The 22,503-nt window shown below is 42.7% G+C and overlaps 1 protein-coding gene across 10 annotated transcripts in view; it reads left to right on the top strand.

Annotated features, from left to right (window-relative positions):
• trappc9 (trafficking protein particle complex subunit 9) overlaps nucleotides 1-22,503 on the top strand; it is a 711,836-nt gene that overhangs the window by 302,289 nt on the left and 387,044 nt on the right. For all 10 annotated transcript variants that reach the window (XM_072255618.1, XM_072255596.1, XM_072255577.1 and 7 more), the window contains one exon: nucleotides 16,891-17,033. In XM_072255618.1, the coding sequence (XP_072111719.1) occupies nucleotides 16,891-17,033 (143 nt within the window). The remainder of the gene's footprint in view (nucleotides 1-16,890; nucleotides 17,034-22,503) is intronic.

The following is a 22,503-nucleotide window of genomic DNA, read 5'->3' as shown; positions in this document are numbered from 1 at the left end:
CAATGCTATATGTTATTGCTAAGGAAATTCAATACAAAAATAGAGGTGAAGGGTTGTGCTTCAGCTATGTTGGTTTTCAGTAAGACCACATATAAAATACTAGGTAAACCTTTACTTCCCTTATTTAGGATGATGTAAATGTGTCAGAAGGAAATAAGGTTTACGATACAAATACCTGGAATGCTTCATCTGTGTTGATCAAGAAGTAGTGGTCACTGTCTTCAAATGGATTGCTGGTGATTTTTATTCTCTTAGGCTATTGGTGTTGGACCATACAGATTTTGAGCATTAAAGAGTTTGATGGATTCTCACTAAACAAGGTGAGGGGTTTTAGTAAATTGGTGTTGCAGTCTGATACTCAATTCTAAGAAGCCAAGTGGTCTACGCCGACATATAATTGGTATACACATATTATTTAGTAAGGAGAGGTTACAACAGGATCCGTGTACCTAAAACATAGAAAGGTTAGCAAGTAATTTAGAAGGCAAATGGAATATTGCACATTTCAAGACAGTTAAATGTAGAAATAGACAAGTCTTGTTGCTATTGTACAGGACTTTTGTGAGATTATGCCTTAAATGCTTCATATAAGTTTTGGCCTTATTTAGGGAGGACTTTTATGTGTTCACCAATTTGAAACCAGGGATGAAGGATATTCTTGTAAGGAAGTTTTATTTATACCTAATGGATTTTACAAGAATGAGTGGTGATCACCCTGAAAAACATTTTTTAAAGAGGTTTGTGGAATATCGAGCAGATACAAAACAAACTGATGGTGGAAATTAGTTGCTCAAGCAGCTCTGTGGCTAGTGGGAAGGAATTGTTGACACTTCAGGGTTGAGACCTGACATTACCCTGGTGAGAGGATGTTTGGCTTGTAGGGAAATCTGGAACTGGAATGTATGCATTTCAAAATAAGGATTGAACATTTTGGGTGGAGGTGAGTTGGGTTTTTTTCCCCTGGAGATTTGTAGAATCCTTAACCCCAGGGTGGGAAAATCATCTTCAATCTCAACCTTGAATATATCAATATTTTTGGAAACCAAGCTGATAGGATTTGAAGGTAAAGTGGAATTGAGACAATTGATAAAAGGAGAAGTATTGATATAACTAAATAACAGAATAGTCTTCTGAGACCAGTTGCTGCTCCTATTTCATGAGACCTTTTAAAGTCCAAAATGAACTGAGGTGCTTGCACTTTTTGGCTCTGTTGTGGCACAGTTTCTTTCCATGTTCTGCCATTAAACCTATTGAATTGTTCACTATATCTGTGTGATGTGAAAATACAATGGACTGCCGAGGAATCAACAGACAGGTGTTCTGAAGGGTAAGTATGAATCTGGGAGTCTGTCCATTTGGAGGCCACTGCAGCCTGTTCTGTTAACAACATTCAACAAGTGTTTAAGGTGATTAAAAAAATGGTAGAATCCCACCAATGTGCTAGTTGCTGGCTGTAATAACAAGGAAGTGGACAAATGCCAGTTTTTGTAGCAGCTGTGATGACATGTATGAATTAAATAATTTTCACTGCAAGCAAGGTGTTTCTATTTTACATTCTGAAGCTGCCAGAACTCACTATCCATTATAGATTTTGAGTGGGCAGAACGAAAATAATAGGGATATTTTCCCCTTGCAATTCTATATATTGTAAAGTTTAGCCTGAATATTAGTGTAGTTTCAGAAAAGTTACATACGTAACTTTCTGAATTTAAGATGTTGAATACACAGTTGTTTTCTTGATCTTGTAAAAATAAACTTTAATATGGTTAGCAGATAGAGCTTTAGGGAACCATCAGCTTTAAATTTGGCCATCCCTTATAAAAAGATTGTCTGCTTACATCATGTTTACTGTGTTGGTGGTTTTCAGCTCCTTTCACATCTGCAATGGCATCATAGAATACTTCAAAAACTTAAAGAAATGCAGATGCTGGAAATATGAGATAAAAAGCAATGAAAAATAATCCACAGATCAGGCAGTATCTGTGGTGAGAGAAAGGAAGTTAACATTTCATGTTGATGACCTTGTTCAGAAAGGGAGACAAGTTTAAAAATCATGTTAAATTGAAGGTAATGGGTGTGGGGAGCTGGGAGTTGGGGTAGGGGGAAGGTGTTAGTTGGCAAAACTGGAGAGGGATTTTGGGTGGGATAATGGGGTTGTGAGAAAGAAACAAATGGAAGTTGTTAGAAGATTGAAAGTTAGAATAGATTGATTCAAGTGGTAGTCAATCTGGCTGAAGAAGGAAGGTAAAGGTACAGCTGGATGAAATATGTAATAACAGAAAAGGAAAGAAGAAAAAGAAATGAAGGTCACAAGACTGGAATGGGTGATTGTCTACAGTTGTTGAATTTGGTTTGATGAAGAGTATTGTGTTCTGGCTCCAACCTTGCTTTGAATATTGTTTAATAAAGTTTTCAGGGATTTTAATAAAAGGAGTTTACACAAGGTTACTGCACAACAGGGCAGCTGGTGAAATTAAATTGTTTATTAAATAATCTGAAATTTTAAGATTGGTATTAGTCATTGTGCTTCATTTTAATTGCTAGTTATGAGTGCTAAATTCCAGAGACAAGATGAAAGCTGAGGTTCTTCATTAAACCAAAATTTGACTGAATAGGATATCAAAGGGCACCAGTAAAATTAATGGAAGTGGAGGCAATTTTACATGGGCTGCAGTTGTACTCCAAAAGTATTGCTGTGATTATTTTTTGTTTTTGGAGACCAATCATCTCAGTCCTTGTGTTTCTGCAGAAATTTCTCAGGAAAATGTTCCTGACCCAACAACCCAACAACAAGTGAGATATTGACTGATGATTGCACAATGTTCTTCATCGACAGCTCCTTGAATAATGAAGCAATCCAGTTTCTAATATCTACCAATATCTTCCAATATCTACCCTGATGAGTTATATATCACGGGTAGGCAACCTACGGCCTGCGAAGGTATTTTGACCGGCCCACGATCAAATATTTAGCTACTATGCTTATCTGGCCCGCGAGCGATTTTTCCTTATTCTGAGTGTTTCACGCGACCACACTGATGGACATGCATGGCGTCTTGTTACACTGGCCCCAGGTTTCATTTTGTTCCAAACCAAACACTGGTATATATGAATGATGGGAAGGCAAACTACCTTATGAATATGTATTAGATACTCTCCGTGCACGCGCAGGTTTTCAGATGGAATCGTTCAAATTTGTAAACAGAATCAGCGTCACTGTGTTTTAACAAGAAATCCACGCTAAATATCCAGATACTTACATGTGATACGATACTTGTTGAATAACTCGCATTTTGAAATAAAATCAAAGAAAAAAATTCCAATGGCAATGAATGCAAAACGCAGGAAGGTAGATGCTGAGTGCCAAAAAAGCAGTGAAAATGAAGGAAATACCTGTGCTGGCTATGAAGTCTCAAAACATATTGCAGAAAAGATGAAGCCTTTTACAGATGGAGAGTTTGTCAAAGAATGTACACTGGCAGTGGTGGATATTGTTTGTCCTGAAAAGAAATCTTTATTTGCATCTATCAGCCTGTCAGCAAGAACGATCACATGGCGAGTTGAAGAAGAAGCAGATGTTAGAAGTTGTTTAAGGGATGCCTGCAACGAATTGCATTTTTTTCAATTGCACTTGATGAGAGTACAGACTTGAGAGACACTGCTCAACTTGTAGTGTTTGTGTGAGGAGTGACCTCAATTTTTCAAATTTTTGAAGAGTTTATTCAGTTAATTCCTATGAAGAACATGGTTACTGGAGCAGACATTTTTGAAGCTTTGTTGAAAATGATGTCAGAAATGAAACTTAATATGTTGAAGCTAATTGGCATCACAACTGATGGGGCATCAGCAGTGGTGGGACAGAAAAAACTAATCTGAGTTCCTTGATTACTAATTGGCATCCTTGGTTAAGCACAAATGATTTTCTAGCATGTGTTATTCATTAATTTGAGGCAAAACATAACTGGAGTATTTAAATGGATAATCCCTATATTTCAAGTTTTTTATGGCATTTATCTGGCCCACTGTCCGCTCATTAATATGCGATCCGGCCCTCAGAGGCAAAAATGTTGTTGACCCCTGTTATATATGATCATCTCACATTTGAGTTCACTACAGATTCTAAAGCTAAGATATCAAGCTCAGTGTGCCTAATTTCTCCTCATATGGCTAAACTCACCATTCTAGGAATCATTTTGTAAATATTTGTTTCTCTATTGCAATTATATGGTACCATTAGGTGGAGGGACCCAAACCTATGCACAGTATCTCAGATGTGGTCTCACCAAGACCTATCTAATTGTCTCTTTTCTTGTACTTAAGTCATCTTGCAATTAAGGCCAGTACGCTGTTTGTCTTCCAAGTTGCTAGCTGAATCTGTGTATTAATATTCAGTGTGCCAAGGTCTCTCTGAATACCAAAACCTGCCATCCCCTCAGTATAAAAAAAATCCAAGGATATCACTGCTGTCGTTGAAGAACTTTTTATTCAGAGTCTTAAATGGCCTACCTTAATGAATGGTTCTAGATACCACTACCTGGAAAAACCACCTTCCTGCATCTATGATAAATTCTAAAGATGTTGGAATTAGCATTGTGACCATGGATAGCATTTAATGCCTGTGCCTTGCAGCTCCAGAGATCTGATACTGACCTTTGGTGTAGCATTTACACATTCTGCCTATGACAATATGGATTTCATCAAAGCGCTCTGGATTCTCTCCACATGCAAAAGTCATGCTGATTGGTAAATTCTGTCTGTAAATAGCCCATGGTAGATGAGGCTGAAAGGAGCATTGCAGGTGAGATGATGGAGTTGAGGGGATGCAGGAAGAAAAGTAAGATCATTGCATGATAGTCAGTGCAGACACAATGGCTGAGGGACCTGGTTCCATGCTCTGTGACTTCGTTCTACTCACTTTAATTCTCCCCAGAGAATGCAGGCCAGGTCATTTTCAACAGTCACCTTTCAGCGAACCTGCCATTATTGGAATTGATCTTTGCTGTGTTACCTCTTCAACAAGTGAACCCTGATTTACTAAAACCAAGTACTCCATGTATAGTCTCACTAAAGTCTATACCATTGCAATGAGGATTCCTTACTCCTGTATTCAAATCCTCTTGTAATAAAAGCTGACATACTGCTTATCTTCTTAATTGCTTATTCACCTCCATCCAGATTTCCCTTTTTTCCCTTCTACCAAAATGGATGACCTCAGAAGTGAAATTAAGTTTTTTCCCCAATTCATTTTTGTGATCTGGTTGACACCATTGGATCTGGTGATATTGATCCAGAGGTTCTTCAGAAGTCAAGAATGAGATGTAAAAAGGCAAAGGAAAAGAAGCTGCAGTCATCTCATACTCAGACTACTTGATACTTCATACTTTATTGTCGCCAAACAATTGATACTAGAACGTACAATCATCGTTGCGATATTTGATTCTGCGCTTCCCGCTCCCTGGATTACAAATCGATAGTAAATATTAAAAATTTAAATTATAAATCATAAATAGAAAAATTAGAAAAATGGAAAGTAAGGTAGTACAAAAAAACTGAGAGGCAGGTCCGGATATTTGGAGGGTACGGCCCAGATCCGGGTCAGGATCCGTTCAGCAGTCTTACCACAGTTGGAAAGAAGCTGTTCCCAAATCTGGCCGTATGAGTCTTCAAACTCCTGAGCCTTCTCCCAGAAGGAAGAGGGACGAAAAGTGTGTTGTGACCTTGATTATCCTGGTAGCACTGCTCCGACAGCGTGCAGTGTAAAGTGAGTCTAAGGACGGAAGATTGGTTTGTGTTATGTGCTGCGCCATATTCACGATCTTCTGCAGCTTCTTCCGGTCTTGGACAGGACAACTTCCATACCAGGTTGTGATGCACCCTAGAAGGATGCTTTCTATGGTGCATCTATAAAAATTAGTGAGGGTTTTAGGGGACAGGTCAAGTTTCTTTAGTTTTCTCAGGAAGTAAAGGCGCTGGTGGACCTTCTTGGCAGTGGACTCTGCTTGGCTGGACCAAGCCAGGTCATTTGTGATATTGACCCCGAGAAACTTAAAGCTTTTGACCTGTTCCAGTTGCGCACCACCGATGTAAATGGGGTCGTGCGGTCCACTACTTGTTCTGAAGTCAACAACCAATTCCTTCGTCTTGCTGACGTTGAGGGATAGGTTATTGTCTTCGCACCATGCCACCAGGTTCTTAATTTCCTCTCTGTACTCAAACTCATCATTACCCGAGATATGGCTTACAATTGTTGTGTCATCAGCAAACTTATATATTGAGTTCGATGGAAACTTGGCTACACTATCATGGGTGTACAGTGAGTACAGCAGGGGGCTGAGTACACAGCCTTGTGGGGCACTGGTGCTCAGAGTGATTGTAGAGGAGAGCTTGTCCCCTATTTTTACAGCCTGGGTCCTGTCTGTGAGGAAGTTGAAGATCCAGCTGCAGATCTGAGTGCTAAGGCCCAGGTTCCGGAGCTTAGGAATCAGTTTATTTGGAATAATGGTATTAAAGGCAGAGCTGTAGTCAATGAAAAGGAGCCTTACGTATGCATCTTTATTCCCTAGGTGTGCTAAGGAGGAATGTAGGGCCAGAGAGATGGCATCTGCTGTTGACCTGTTGCTCCGGTAGGCGAATTGCAAAGCGTTGAGGTTGACCGGTAGGCTGTGGTTGGTGTGTGCCATAACCAATCGCTTGAAGCACTTCATAGCAATTGATGTCAGAGCCACAGATCGATAGTCATTCAGGCATGCCACCTTGCTCTTCTTCGGCACTGGGATTATCGTTGCCTTCTTAAAACACGAGGGGACCTTCGACTAAAGCAAGGAGCAGTTGAAGATGTCAGCAAACACTCCAGCTAGCTCACTTGCACAGGTCCAGAGAACCTGTCCTGGGATGCCATCTGGGCCCATCGCCTTCCTTGGATTTATCTTCAGGAGGGCCATTCTAACGTCCGCCTCGGTAACAATAAATCTCGATGCCACCAGGTCCGGTTCATCCAGAGGGAGCAGGATGCTCCTCTTCTGTTCGAATCTTGCGTAGAATACGTTAAGTTCGTCAGGAAGAGAAACGCCACAGTTATTGATATTCCCAGCCTTTTCTTTGTGCCTAGTGATCTCATTTAGACCCTGCCATAGACTACTGGCATCCCTCTGGTTAGCCTGGGCTTCCAACTTGGCTCGATATTGCCTCTTGGCGCCCTTAATGGCTTTCTGGAGTTCATGCCTGAATTCTGTGTAGCGACTGGTATCCCCGGACCTAAAAGCCGCAGCTCTAGCCTTTAAAAGGGACAACCTCATAATTCATCCAAGGTTTCCGGTTAGGGAATACCCGGATCATCTTGCAAGACACACAGTCCTCTGTGCATTTCCAAATAAAGTCTGTGACAGCTGAGGCATACTCATCGAGGTTATCTGCCGAGTCTTTGAATACTAACCAGTCCACCGATTCAAAGCAGTCACGGAGGACCTCATCTGTTTCCTCCGTCCAATGCGACACCACTTTTGACACCGTGACCTCCCGTTTCAGTTTCTGTTTGTAAGCCGGGAAGAGGAGTACGGCCTGATGGTCCGATTTTCCGAAGTGAGGTCGTGGGATGAAATGATAGGCATCCTTGACTGCTGTGTAGCAGTGGTCAAGTATATCCGGGCCTCTAGTGGGGCAGGGGACACGTTGGTATAACTTTGGCAACGCCTTTCTGAGGTTGGCCTGGTTAAAGTCCCCAGTTGTAATGAGCAAAGCCTCCGGATATCTGGTCTCAAGTTCACTGATGTTGGCATACAGTATGTTCAGAGCACACTCCACGTCCACCTGAGGGGGAATGTAGACCGCTGTCAGTATGACCGAGGTGAATTCCCATGGTAGATAGTAGGGACCACACTTCACCGACAGGTGTCTCAGGTCTGGGCTGCAGGAGCTTGTCAGTGCCATTGTGTCCAAGCACCACGCAGTGTTGATCAGTAAGCAGACACCACCTCCCCTCGTCTTGCCCGAAGATGCTGTGCGGTCCATCCGATGGATCGAAAATCCCTCCAGTCGGATGGCACAGTCGGGGGTGGCAGAGGAGAGCCAGGTCTTGGTGAAACAGAATACACAGCAGTTCTGCATCTCCCTGCAGTAGGTGAGTCTCCCTTTAAGATGATCCACATTAGCTTGCACGTTAGCTTGTAGGATGGTGGGCATAGGGACCCTGAAGCCCCTCAGCTTCAATCTGACCAGCAGCCCAGCTCTTTTCCCACACTTCCTCGGTAAATAGTGCATCTTTCCAGGTTTCCATCGATGCAGTGTGTTGCTGTCAGCTCTTTGAGGTTGGTGGATGCATCCCGCGGGGATCGATCGGCCGGTCATGTCATCGTGCGCTCCGGGTTGGGCCGAGTGACGGGGGAGGCTCTGCTGCCACTTCCAGCTGCCGGGGGCCCGGGCTGTCGATTGGGTTGGGCCCCGAAGCTGACACTTAATCCCGGAGGGCTGAGCTCCTGGCTGAAGCAAGTCTGTAAACTGAGTCATGGTTGCGGAGGCCTCCGCTCCAGCTGAGCTTAGGGCTCGATTTCCGAGGTCGGCGGCGGAGGCCTTACTTCCGGCAGCTGTGGATGTCCACCATCGGGGCTTTATGGTGTTCGCTCCGGGGAAGCGTCTGGGCATCTTGAGGTCTCCGCCGTCACTTCTGTGTGGTTGCCTGCTCCGGAGAGGTGCTGGTCGGAATGGGCCGTGTCTGCAAGCTCTCTGGCACGGTAGCAGGCCGCGGGTCTCCGGGAATGTGGTGGGCCTCGCTGGTCGGGTCCAGGTGCGGTCCGGAGTTTAAGAAGCAATTCTGGCGCAGTGGTCTCCAGCTGGGTCAGTAGCTTTGCCAGGGTGTTGTTGATCTTGCTAGATGTAGCAGATTGAAGGTTTAGAAGGGTTTCTCGGGTATAGGATAGTGTAAAGGGCAGTTTTCTCGGGAGAGCACGAGCAGAGTCGCCAGTTACCGGCACCATGTTAAGCTAACGTGAGATAACAACATGCCAGTGATAACAATTAACCTATAAAATTGCTAGATCTAAGTGGTGGGATAACTGCTGCATAAAAAACTGAAGTTTCTAGAAAATGCAGGATCAGCTGCATTGCAATTATGAGCAAGTTTATTGATCTATCATACTTAGGGAAATATATAAAAATACAAGCAAGCATAGAAAAGTTAAACTACAAGAAAAATAACAATTCTACACCCTGATCCAACTTCACTGACTAGGGCACCATTTATTGCCCATCTTCAATTTCCTTTGAGAAGCTGGTAGTCAATCAATTCCTTGAACAACTGCCATCCATCTGTTGAAGTTGTTTCCACAATGTTGTTTGTTTAGGAGTTCCAAAATTTGAACACAGCAAAGATGAAGTACCTCTATGTATTATCAAGAAGGTACTGTTCCCCTAAACCTGCTGTCTTTGTTCAACTTGGTAGAGGTGGTAGCCTGGATAGTTAACATAGAGGTACATTTTATAGATTGCACTGAGTTACACTAGTGGTAAGAGGAATGATTGTTTAGGATGGTAATTGTGTGCCAGTCAATAAAACTGCATTGTTTTGAATTTCTCAGAAATTATTGCTGCATTGTTCAACCGACCAAGTGATAAGTATTCCATAATTCATGCTCCTGACTTGTGTGCCTTTAAGTTGGTGGAAAGGTCTTGAGGTCTGTGGAAATGAACTTGCCTTAGAGGATACTCGGCATTTAACCTCAGAACTTGAATAGAGTCAGAGAGAAATACAGCTTGACCCAATGAGTCCAAGCTGACTATATTGTCTGCCTGGCATGTCCCAACTTCCTTTATTTAGCCAATATTCCCTCCAAGCCCTGCCTCTTCATGTACCCGAACCAATTGCTGCTTATTTGATACTTTTGTACCTAGCTGAACTTCTTCTGGCAGCTCATTCCATGTACTCACCACCCTTTGTGTGAAAATGTTGCTCCACAGGTCCCTTTCCCCTCTTATCCTATTCAGAATCAGAGTTAATATCACTGGCAACACACATAAAAGTTGCTGGTGAACGCAGCAGGCCAGGCAGCATCAATCGGAAGAGGTACAGTCGACGTTTCGGTCCGAGACCCTTCGTCAGGACTAACTGAAAGAAAAGCTAGTAAGAGATTTGAAAGTGGGAGGAGGAGGGGGAGATCGGAAATGATAGGAGAAGACAGAAGGGGGAGGGATGGAGCCAAGAGCTGGACAGGTGATTGGCAAAAGGGATATGAGAGGATCATGGGACAGGAGGCCTAGGGAGAAAGAAAGCGGGAGGGGGGAACCCAGAGGATGGGCAAGGAGTATAGTGAGAGGGACAGAGGGCGAAAAGGGAGAGAGAGAAAAAGAATGTGTGTATATAAATAAATAAATAACAGATGGGGTGGGGGGGGAGGTGGGGCATTAGCGGAAGTTAGAGAAGTCAATGTTCATGCCATCAGGTTAGAGGCTGCCCAGATGGAATATAAGGTGTTGTTCCTCCAACCTGAGTGTAGCTTCATCTTTACAGTAGAGGAGACTGTGGATAGACATGTCAGAATATGAATGGGACGTGGAATTAAAATGTGTGGCCACTGGGAGATCCTGCTTTCTCTGGTGGACAGAGCGTAGGTGTTCAGTGAAATGATCTCCCAGTCTGTGTTGGGTCCCGCCAATATATAGAAGGCCACATCGGGAGCACCGGACACAGTATATCACCCCAGCCGGCTCACAGGTGAAGTGTCACATTACCTGGAAGGACTGTCTGGAACCCTGAATGGTAGTGAGGGAGGAAGTGTAAGGGCATGTGTAGCACTTGTTCTGCTTACAAGGATAAGTGCCAGGAGGGAGATCAGTGAGGAGGGATGGTGGGGACGAATGGACAAGGGAGTCGTGTAGGGAGCGATCCTTGCGGAAAGCCGGGGGGAGGGAAAGATGTGCTTGGTGGTGGGTTCCTGTTGGAGGTGGCGGAAGTTACGGAGAATAATACGTTGGACCCGGAGGCTGGTGGGGTGGTAGGTAAGGACCAGGGGAACCCTATTCCTAGTGGGGTGGCGGGAGGATGGAGTGAGAGCAGATGTGCGTGAAATGGGGGAGATGCATTTGAGAGCAGAGTTGATGGTGGAGGAAGGGAAGCCCCTTTCTTTAAAAAAGGAGGACATCTCCCTCGTCCTGGAACGAAAAGCCTCATCCTGAGAGCAGATGTGGCGGAGACGGAAGAATTGTAAGAAGGAGATAGCATTTTTGCAAGAGACAGGGTGAGAAGAGGGATAGTCCAGATAGCTGTGAGAGTCAGTAGGCTTATAGTAGACATCAGTAGATAAGCTGTCTTCAGAGATAGAGACAAAAAGATCTAGAAAGGGGAGGGAGGTGTTGGAAATGGACCAGGTAAATTTGAGGGCAGGGTGAAAGTTGGAGGCAAAGTTAATGAAGTCATCGAGCTCAGCATGTGTGCAGGAAGCAGCGCCAATGCAGTCGTTGATGTAGCGAAGGAAAAGTGGGGGACAGATACCAGTATAGGTTTGGAACAGAGATTGTTCCACAAAGCCAACAAAAAGGCAGGCATAGCTGGGACCCATACAGGTGCCCATGGCTACACCTTTAGTTTGGAGGAAGTGGGAGGAGCCAAAGGAGAAATTATTAAGAGTAAGGACTAATTCCGCTAGGTGGAGCAGAGTGGTGGTAGAGGGGAACTGGTTAGGTCTGGAATCCAAAAAGAAGCGGAGAGCTTTGAGACCTTCCTGATGGGGGATGGAAGTATATAGGGACTGGACATCCATGGTGAAAATATAGCGGTGGGGGCCAGGGAACTTAAAATCATCGAAAAGTTTAAGAGCGTGAGAAGTGTCACAAACATAGGTAGGAAGGAATTGAACAAGGGTGGATAAAACAGTGTCGAGGTATGCAGAAATGAGTTTGGTGGGGCAGGAGCAAGCTGAGACAATAGGTCGGCCAGGACAGGCAGGTTTGTGGATCTTGGGTAGGAGGTAGAAACGGGAAGTGCGGGGTGTGGGAGCTATAAGGTTGGTAGCAGTGGATGGGAGATCCCCTGAGCGGATAAAGTCGGTGATGGTGTGGGAGACAATGGCCTGGTGCTCCTTAGTGGGGTCACGATCGAGGGGTAAATAAGAGGAGGTATCCGCGAGTTATCGCTATGCCTCGGCAAGGTAGAGGTCAGTGCGCCAGACTACAACATCACCCCCCTTATCGGCAGGTTTTATAGCAAGGTTAGGATTATTGCGGAGGGAGTTGGAGAGCAGAGCATTCAGAAGGAGTGAGGTTGGAATGGGAACAAGGTGCAGTGAAGTCGAGACGGTTGATGTCCCGTCAGCAGTTAGCAATAAAGAGATCCAGAGCAGGCAGAAGACCAGAGCGGGGTGTCCATGAAGAGGAGGACAGTTGAAGATGGGAGAAGGGGTCATCAGTGGGGGTGGGAGAGTCCTTGCCGAAGAAGTAGGCTCGAAGACGGAGCTGGCAGAAGAAGAGTAATGCGTCATGGCAAACGCGGAACTCGCTGAGGTGTGGGCGAAGGGGGACAAGCTGAGGCCGTTACTGAGGACAGAGCACTCTGCCTCAGACAGTTGAAGGTCGGAGGGGATTGGAAAGACCCGGCACGTATGAGAAGTGGGATCAGAGGGAGGAGGAGGAGGGAGGCTGGTGGTGTCAGTGGAGAGGGCAGGGTTGGGGTGAAAGGAAGAAGGAACCTCTGAGGGCCCAGGAGTAGCTGATGGAATGTGAGGGAGACGGGGCTGCAGAGTGGTGGTGGGGGAAGTGGAGACGGGAGTTACAATAGCAGCACATGAAGACCCAGCCTGCTCAAGGCTGGAGCCTTGAGAGCTCGGATCAGAGGCGGGAGGGGGTAGGCTGGGGGTGTCGGAGAGGGGAGGGTTGGGGTGAGAGGAAGATGGAGCCTCTGAGGGCCCAGGAGCTGATGGTGGGTTTAATATCACTGGCATATGTTGTGAAATTTGTTGTTTTGTGGCAGCAGTACAGTGCAATACATAATTAAAAATACTGTAAATTACAATATGAAATGTATAACAAATAATTAAATACTGTAAGAATTGAAAAAGCAGAAAAATATTGTGAGGTAGTGTTCATGTGTTCATTGCCCATTCAGAAATCTGATGGTAGAGGGGAAGAAGCTGTTCCTCAAATGTTGAGTGTGTGGCTTCGGGCTCCTGTATCACCACCTTGATGGTAGCAATAAGAGGGCATGTCCAGGGTGATGGGAATTGTTTATGATTGATGCCACATTTTGAAGATTGTCCTTTGAAGATGTCCTTAATGCTGAGTAGTGTGATGGCGCTGGTTGAGTTTGCAACTTTCTGTAGCTTTTTCCAAACCTGTGCAGTAGTCCCTTCCATTACCAATTAAAATGCTCTCCACATGTAGAAATTTGCAAGGGTGTTTGCTGACATACCAGATCTTCTCAAATTCCTAATGAAATATAGCTGCTGTTGTGCATCAGTATGTTGGGCCCAGGATAGATCTTCAGTGATATTGACACCAGCAACTTGAAACTGCTCACCATTTCCACTATTTGGTTCGTCAATGAGGACTAATATGTGTTCATACGGCTTTCCCTTTTAGAAGTCCACAATCAATTTCTTGTCGTATTGATGTTGAATGTTGTTGTGACACCACTGAACCAGCTGATCTTTCTCACTCCTATATGCGCCTGCTTGTCACCATCTGATATTTTACCAACAGTAGTTGTGTCATCAACAAATTAAAAGATGGCCTTTGAGCTCTGCGTAGCCACGCAGTTTTGGATATCGAGAGAGTAGAGTAGTGGCTAAAGCATGCATCTTTGAGGTGCAAGAATTTTGGTTGTCAGGAGGAGATATTATTTCTGATCTGCACTGATTATGGTTTTCCGATGAGGAAGTCAAGGATCCAGTTGAAAAGGGAGATACAAAGGTTTTGGTGCTTGTTGATTAGTACTTGAGGGAATTATGGTGAGGTGTAATTAATAAATAGCAACTTGGCATAGGTATTGTTATTGTTCAAGTGGCCAAAGTTGAGTGAAGAGCCAGTGAGATTGCATCCACAGTAGACATCTTGTGAAAGGCAAATTGAAGTGGGTCCAGGTCCATGCTAAGGCATGAGTTTACTCTACCATGACCAACCTTTCTTCATCACAACAGATGTGTGTGCAACTGGGCGATGGCCATTGAAGTAGCTCATCCTGCTCCTCTTTGGCATTGGTATAATTGTGTCCCTTCTGTAGCAGGTGGGAATCTCTGAATGCAGCAGTGAGAGATTGAAGATACCCTTGAACACTCCCAGTTGTTTTCAGTTCAACATCAGGGCTTGAGGCCTTGCAAGTGTTCACCCTCTTGAAAGATGTTTTGATATTGGCCTCCGAAACAGAGATCACAGGGTCACGAGGTGCTACAGGAGTAGTTTTATTCTCCCTTTCAAAGCATGCATAAAAGGAGTGAAGCATCACAGCCATTCATGATGTTAGATTTTGCCTTGTTAGAAGTAATGGCCTATAAATGTTGGTGTACATCTGATTTTCATCTTTAACTTAAATGGGAATTGTTTTCTCACTCTTAAAATAGACTTCAGTAGGTTGTATCTGGACTTTTCATATAGTTCTGGCTTACTGGCCTTGAATGCCACAGAACTAGCCCTCAGTGGACTATGAATTTCCTCCATAAGACAATAAAATATAGGAGCAGAATTAGGCCACTCGGACCATCAAGTCTGCTCCATCATTTCAACTTGGCTGATTCAGTTTTCCTCTCAGCCCCAAACTCCTGCCTTCTCCCTGTATCCCATCATGCCATGATAAATCAAGAATCTATCAAATTCTGCCTTAACTATACATAAAAACCTAGCCTCCACAGCAGCCAGTGGCAAAGAATTCCACAGATTCACTACTCTTTGGCCAAAGAAATTCTTTCTTATCCCTGTTCTAAAAGGATACCCTTTTATTCTGAGGCTGTCCCCTCTGGTCTTAGACTGTCCCACCATAGGGAACGTCCTCTCCACAACCTATCTATCAAGGACTGTTTGATACTTTTCAAAGAGGTCACCCTCATTCTTCTGATTTCTAGTAAATACATGCCCAGAGCCACCAGATGCTCTTATATGACAAGCTATTTAATCCTGAAATAATTTTCATGAACCTCCTTTGAACCCTCCAGTTTCAGCACATCCTTTCTAAGAAAAGGGGACTAAAAGGGAGGAGAAGATGGCGCGACACAGTGTGCGCGGCCGCTCTGAAATGATATCGTATTTGTTAAGTGGGGGCCGTGCACAATCCTGATTTGATGGAGACAGAAGTGAGAAGCATGTAGGAACATCTGGAGAAACTTCTGAAATGCCTGCTTCGCTGCCGTTACTACTGTGCGATTGAGAATCTCCAGAGGGGAAGGCCCCAAATCCTCGGCTTTGCCTATTGCCTGTTGCTGGGGCCGGGATCGAAGCGCTCGGCAGAGATAGTGCTCGGTGTCGGAGGGCTGGTCGGAGGCTCGAAGTTTTTGGACGGACTCAAGAGTTGGCTGTGGTCAGGTGCTTCCAGGGTGCTGCATCGGCAAGTTTGCGGTGCTGGAGGTTCATGGCAGGAAGAGAGTTTCTCTTCCTTCTACCGTCTGCATGAGATGATGGGACTTTCGAGAGACTTTGAGACTTTTTTTTTACTGTGCCTATGGTCTGTTCTTTATCAAATTACAGTATTGCTTTGCACTGTTGTAACTATATGTTGTAATTATGCGGTTTTTGTCAGTTTTTTTAGTCTTGGTTTGTCTTGTGTTTCTGTGATATCATTCTGGAGGAACATTGTATCATTTCTTAATGCATGTATTACTAAATGACAATAAAAGAGAACTATATGTCCTCATAATCTAAATCTAATCTAAACCTGCTCACAATACTACAAGTGAGGCCTCACCAGTGTTTTATAAAGTCACAACATTACATCCTTGCTTTTATGTTCCAGTCCTCTTTGAAATGAATGCTAACATTGCATTTACCCTCCTCATGACAGACTTAACCTGCAAACTAACCTTCAGGGAATTTTGCACAAGGACTCCAGTCCCTTTGCACCTCAGATTTTTAAATTTTCTCTTCATTTGGAAAATAGTCAACCCTTTCATTTCTTCTACCAAAGTGTATGACCATACATTTCCCAACAATGCTATTTTGCCCATTCTCCTAATTTGTCTGTCCTTTTGTAGCCTATTTTCTCAAAACTACCAGCCCCTCCACTTATCTTCATATCGTCTGCAAACTTTGCAACAAAGCCATCAATTTCATCGTCCAAATCATTGACGATCATATGACGTAAAAAGAATCAATCCCAACACAGACTCCTGCAGAACACCACCAGTCACTGGAAGCTGAACAGAAAAGAGCTCCTTTATTAGCCAAGGCCTCCTTTGTCTGCTGCCAGTCAGCCAATATTCTGTCCATGCCAGTATCATTCCTGTAATACATTGGGCTCGTAGCTTGTTAAACAGCATCATGTGTGGCACCTTGTCAAAAACCTTCTGAAAATCCAAGTACATAACATCAACTGATTCTCCTTTGTACATCCTGCTTGTTACTACTTCAAAAAATTCCAGCGCATTTGTCGGGGAAGATTTTCCCTTGAAGAAACTGTGCTGACTATAGCCTATTTCATCATGTACCTCCAAGTACCCGAAGACCTCATCCTTAATAATTTACTCCAACATCTTCTCAACCACTGAGGTCAGACTAACTGCGCTATAGTTTCCTTTCTGCTGACTGTCTTCCTTCTTGAAGAGTGGAGTGACATTTCCTATTTTCCAGGTTTGCAAAAGGCCTGGTTTAGTAACGTGTTAGTTTCTTTTGGGTTGTTGAGAAAAAAAATATCATCATGGTGTTGGAAACTTGAAATGTATGTATTTTGGCAAAAAGTAGTTATTCCAAACCAATTTTGTTTTACAGACACTAGAAGCCATTTTGAACTTCAAATATTCTGGTGGACCAGGTCATAGCGAAGGATACTACAGGAATGTTTCTTTGGGACTTCATGTGGATGTCGAGCCATCAGTATTCTTTACAAGGGTCAGCACTCTTCCTGCAACAAGGTACAGCACTTTGTAACATAAGCTTTTATTGCATCTTCAAAGTACAAAATAATCTTAACACAAGCAAATACAAAGGTTTATATATCTATAGTGACTCTCACTTAATAAAACATGTTACTGCCTTTCATACCAGTAATCATAGAACAAAATTATTGCTATTTTGGTATGTTGGAAAGGTCAAACGTTATTACTTCACACTCATTACATTTCAAAGTTAGTCGTGTGTCACCGTTTTGATTTGCTTCAGTCTTAGCAGAGATGTTAATCTTTCATGGTGGCTTTAAGTTCCAATGACAATTAAGAAACAGTGATATGCTTACAATTAAGAATGTTTTGTGACCTGGAAGAGACCCAGCAAATCATTGTGATCTCATATTGGAACTGCTTTTGTACCTGAGTGTGGTAGTTACTGCAGATCATGAAGAAGCCTAACTTAGTAACTACAATGAGCTTTCAACATAGTACATGATGCAGCTGCAGTGCTCTGTTGAAACTTTGAAATGGAGTTTTAGGTCTCAAAGAAAGAAGATGCCTTGATCTGGATGATGTTGACTGACCTTTAGAGTGTTGTTAGGATTGAACACATCCCAACAAAAGGAGAGTAGTTTATTATAGTGTTAGTTTTGCATATGCAATGAAGCATTGGAAGATCAGAAGGTGAAACACTTTCTACAGGATTCCCACTCTTTAGCCTGCTTTTTTTACTATAGAATTTATGTTGCTGATCCAGTTGTATCCATTGGTCAATGGTGACTACCCTACCACTTCCATCAACATCAGGTACAGTTGATTGTGAGGACATGGTGATGCATTGAATATTAAGAGAAAGTGGTTAGATTTTATCTTGTTGCAGTTGGACAGTGTTACGTATCACTCCATTCCAAAATATCATCCACATCTTGTCAGGTTAAGACATGGACATAGAGTTTTGAATGGAACTAAATATTGTGCAATTATTACTTGGAAGGCAGGTTGTAGAAGAAGTAGCTGAAGATGATTAGACCACAGATGCATACCCATGGAAACACCTGCAACAACATTTTTGAGTAGAGCTGATGAACCTCCACCATAACTTGCTTTATTTTTGATATAACTGCAGTCAGTGGAGGGATTTTCTGTCTTCTCATGGACTTCGGTTTCACACATTTCCATCAGTGTTTGGACAATTATTGCTTTCCTTTCAAGGGCAATTATTCTCACTTGATGTTCTGGAGTTCAGTTCTTTTATTCATCCTTGTAGTAAGGCAATTGTTTATTGGGATCCAGAGCAAAGCGGACTAGAAGTATGACAAAACTACCAAGGTATATTAACATGTGACAAAAACATGCATAGATTAAATGTTACTTCTAAGTGTTTTGAAACAATAGAAATAGGTGGTGCGATGAAAATTTCTGCATTTCAGAAATTAGGACCTACATAAAGCAGAAAAAAAAGTGAGTGGTGCAAAGTGATCTCGGAGAGATGAATATAGAAGCATAGAAAACCTACAGCACAATACAGGCTTTTCAGCCCATGATGCTGTGCCAAACATATACTTACTTTTGAAATTACCTAGGGTTACCTATAGCCCTCTATTTTTCTAAGCTCCGTGTACCTATCCAGGAGTCTCTTAAAAGACCTTATCATATTTGCCTCCACCACCGTTGCTGGCAGCCCATTCCATGCACTCACCACCCTCTGCATAAAAAAAACGTACCCCTGACATCTCCTCTGCACCTACTTCCAAGCACCTTAAAACTGTGCCCTTTCATGTAAGCCATTTCAGCCCTGGGAAAAAGCCTCTGACTATCCACATTATCAATGCCTCTCATCATCTTATACACCTCTATCAGGTCACCTTTCATCCTCCATTGCTCCAAGGAGAAAAGGTCAAATTCACTCAACCTGTTCTCATAAGGCATGTTTTCCAATCCAGGCGACATCCTTGTAAATCTCCTCTGCAACCTTTCTATAGGTTCCACATCCTTCCAGTAGTGAGGTGACCGGAACTGAGCACAGTACTCCAAGTGGTGTCTGACCGGGGTCCTATATAGCTGTAACATTACCTCTCGGCTCTTAAACTCAATTCCACGATTGATGAAGGCCAATGTACCGTATGCCTTCTTAACCACAGAGTCAACCTGCGCAGCAGCCTTGAGTGTCCTATGTACTCGGACCCCAAGCTCCCTCTGATCCTCCGCACTTCCAGGAGTCTTACCATTAATACTATATTCTGCCATCATATTTGACCTACCAAAATGAACCACCTCACACTTATCTGGGTTGAACTCCATCTGTCACTTCTCAAGCCCAGTTTTGCATCCTATCAATGTCCCGTTGTAACCTCTGACAGCCCTCCACACTATCCACAGCACCCCCCAACCTTTGTGTCATCAGCAAGCTTACTAACCCATCCCTCCACTTCCTCATCCGGGTCATTTATAAAAATCACGAAGAGAAGGGATCCCAGAACAGATCCCTGAGGCACACCACTGGTCACCGATCTCCATGCAGAATATGACCCATCTACAACCAGTCTTTGTCTTCTGTGGGCAAGCCAATTCTGGATCCACAAAGCAATGTCCCCTTGGATCCCATGCCTCCTTACTTTCTCAATAAGCCTTGCATGGGGTACCTTAGCAAATGCCTTGCTGAAATCCAGATACATTACATCTACTGCTCTACCTTCATCAATGTGTTTAGTCATATCCTCAAAAAATTCAATCAGGCTTGTAAGGCACGACCTGCCTTTGACAAAGCCATGCTGACTATTCCTAATTGTATTATGCCTCTTCAAATGTTCATAAATCCTGCCTCTCAGGATCTTCTCCATCAACTTACCAACCACTGAAGTAAGACTCACTGGTCTATAATTTCCTGGGCTAACTCTACTCCCTTTCTTGAATAATGGAACAACATCTGCAACCCTTCAATCCTTCAGAACCTCTCCCGTTCCTATTGAGGATGCAAAGATCATTGCCAGAGGATCAGCAATCTCCTCCCTCACGTCCCAGAGTAACCTGGGTATATCACGTCTGGTCCCGGTGACTTATCCAATTTAATGTTTTCCAAAAGCTCCCGGAGAGATGAAAGAGATGGGGAATGGGGCTACTAAGGGTATGAAGAAATTGGCAAGTAATGTTAAAAATGTTACAACTGGCATATTGCTAGAGTGGAATCTATTGTTGGTCAGCTGATAATGACGAGATACATGTTTGGATATAATGAGAGTTTTGAATGAGGTGAGGTTTATGGAAAGTACAAAATAGGATACCAACTGAACCGACTAGGGTCAGAAGTAAATCAGGTAATTTTAGATGGACATGATAATAGTGGTGAGATGATTAAGAGATGAGAATTTTGACTAGGGGAATAACCTTAGCTACTGCTTTTAATATATTGTTTAGAGTCCAAACGGGGACTGGTAAGAAGAATGGAGTTAGTGCAAAAAATTGAAAATGCTTTAGGCATTCATTGGGTCAGACAAGTTTAACAGTTCAAGTTGCAGACACTTCAGAACAGAGAAAGATTAAAACATGTTAAAGATGCCTGAGGTTAAGGAGGGATGAATTGGGGAAAAGCATTTTCATCTTTTTACTTCGATGTTAAAATGAAACTGAGTATGTGTATCTCAAGCCAATTTATTGGCATTACTTCATTGCATGTTTAGCTTAAATTCATTGTAAATCAATACACAAAGTTGTTAGTGTAATTGAGCAGAACTGATAATGTATTTATGGTGGGTTTTAAATGTCATGTCAACTAATTACATAAAGATTACTTATTTAGCATGTTGGTGCAGGAGCCCTGAGATGAATAAATAGTTTTTGTCCCATGATCCCATGAAACTGTGTAACATGTGCTTAAAATTAAACGTGAGCAGGTTATATATCATCATAACAAATAGTAGACTTTTACTGCATTAAAAATGAACATTTGGCTCATCATAACAAAGCCTAGTGAAAAAATAATTCAGGTTAATTACACTTTTCAGTTTTAGGTCTGTGGTATCGTTGGTTTCAAACTTTGAAAAGTTTATTCATGTACTCTTTAAGTGTGATAATTGTTACATAAACGGCAACAATGAATATCAATCGAGACAGGTTATGTAAAAACAACCATTTATTAAACACGTATAAACGATAAGGGAAAAAATGAAATGAAAACTTTAACCGGAAGTTAACAGATATGCAGCCGTTCACCAACTCGCCACTTGGCTCTGGTTCTTAAAGCGTTAAATGCGAAAACAGTTCTTAAAGCGATATAGTCAGATATAGTTCTTAAAGTGATAACTTCAAAAGTCCAACAGTTTTACACATTCAGTTGGGAGAGACTTCTCTGGAGAAGGATTTCTTCACAGACGCACCTTTACTGCTGGTTCTGTCCACAGGATTCACGATGCCGAAAATAAACAGTTTAAATCAACTGACCTTAAATTCCTTTAGAGAGAGAGAGCGAGCACCTTTTTGCATGAACTCCTTGCTCTTTCTGGCAAGAGTTATCTCGATGCAGGTACTCCTCCAACGAAGACTCAATAAGGTTGATTCTTTATTAAACTTCCAAACGATGCTGACTTCTCTTGATCCTTCGATAAATTCTTCACTCTCCCTTCAACTGTTGGAATTGAGTAAATTGCCACATCCAGCCACAAATTTCCAGTCCAAATAATATGGAATCTTTCAACAGAATGCACAACCGTTTTAAAAATGAAACTGCATCACAAAAACAAACACAACAGAAACGGAGGTACAGCACGTTCTACCTGGAAACCTACAAACTCAAAAACCCTACTGCGTCACCTGAGTCAACCCTTATATAGTCACGGGGCACATGTCATCACGTGACCTCACATTGGCGGGAAAATCACATCAGGTGACCTCCAAAGACTATTACATCATTCTCACTAAAAAAAAAGGTCTCCTTGAGCATGTAACACCTCCCTGCAAAAAAAAAAGTTTGGTCTCTTGAAGAACAAAATTTTAACAATTTATACAAAAAAAAATACAAAGGTATAAAATTTACAAAATACACAATATATACAATCTTATCTTTCAGCCCTTTACAAACTAATGTACAGTAGGAGTGTTACAAATGTTAAACTATCACTCCAAAAAACCAAATTTTCATTGTACATTTAACATCTAGACAAACAATCAGCGATCACATTTTCTTTACCCTTAATATGAGTGATCAAAATATTGTACTCCTGTAACATTAAACTGTGGTATTAAATTGGAGTCTAATTTCCTTCATCCTTTTCCTTAACTGTTACAGTGGCATGACCAAATTCACTTTTAGCTAAGTTAATAGTTAAGTTAGCTTTTGAAAGTCTCTCAAATAATTTCTCCACCGCCGTTACATGTGCTTTCCACGTACTATTCCCTGTAACCAAATCATCAATATAGGCATCTGTCCTCTGAAAAGTACTTGGTGCATCATTCTTCATCCCAAATGGAAGAACATTATATTCATATAACCCTGATGGGGTTA

This window comes from Mobula birostris, chromosome 1 (assembly GCF_030028105.1).
Source record: "Mobula birostris isolate sMobBir1 chromosome 1, sMobBir1.hap1, whole genome shotgun sequence".
Lineage (NCBI taxonomy): Eukaryota > Metazoa > Chordata > Chondrichthyes > Myliobatiformes > Myliobatidae > Mobula > Mobula birostris.
The sequence above is the reverse complement of the archived record's forward strand: the minus strand, read 5'-3'. Positions and strand labels throughout refer to the sequence as shown.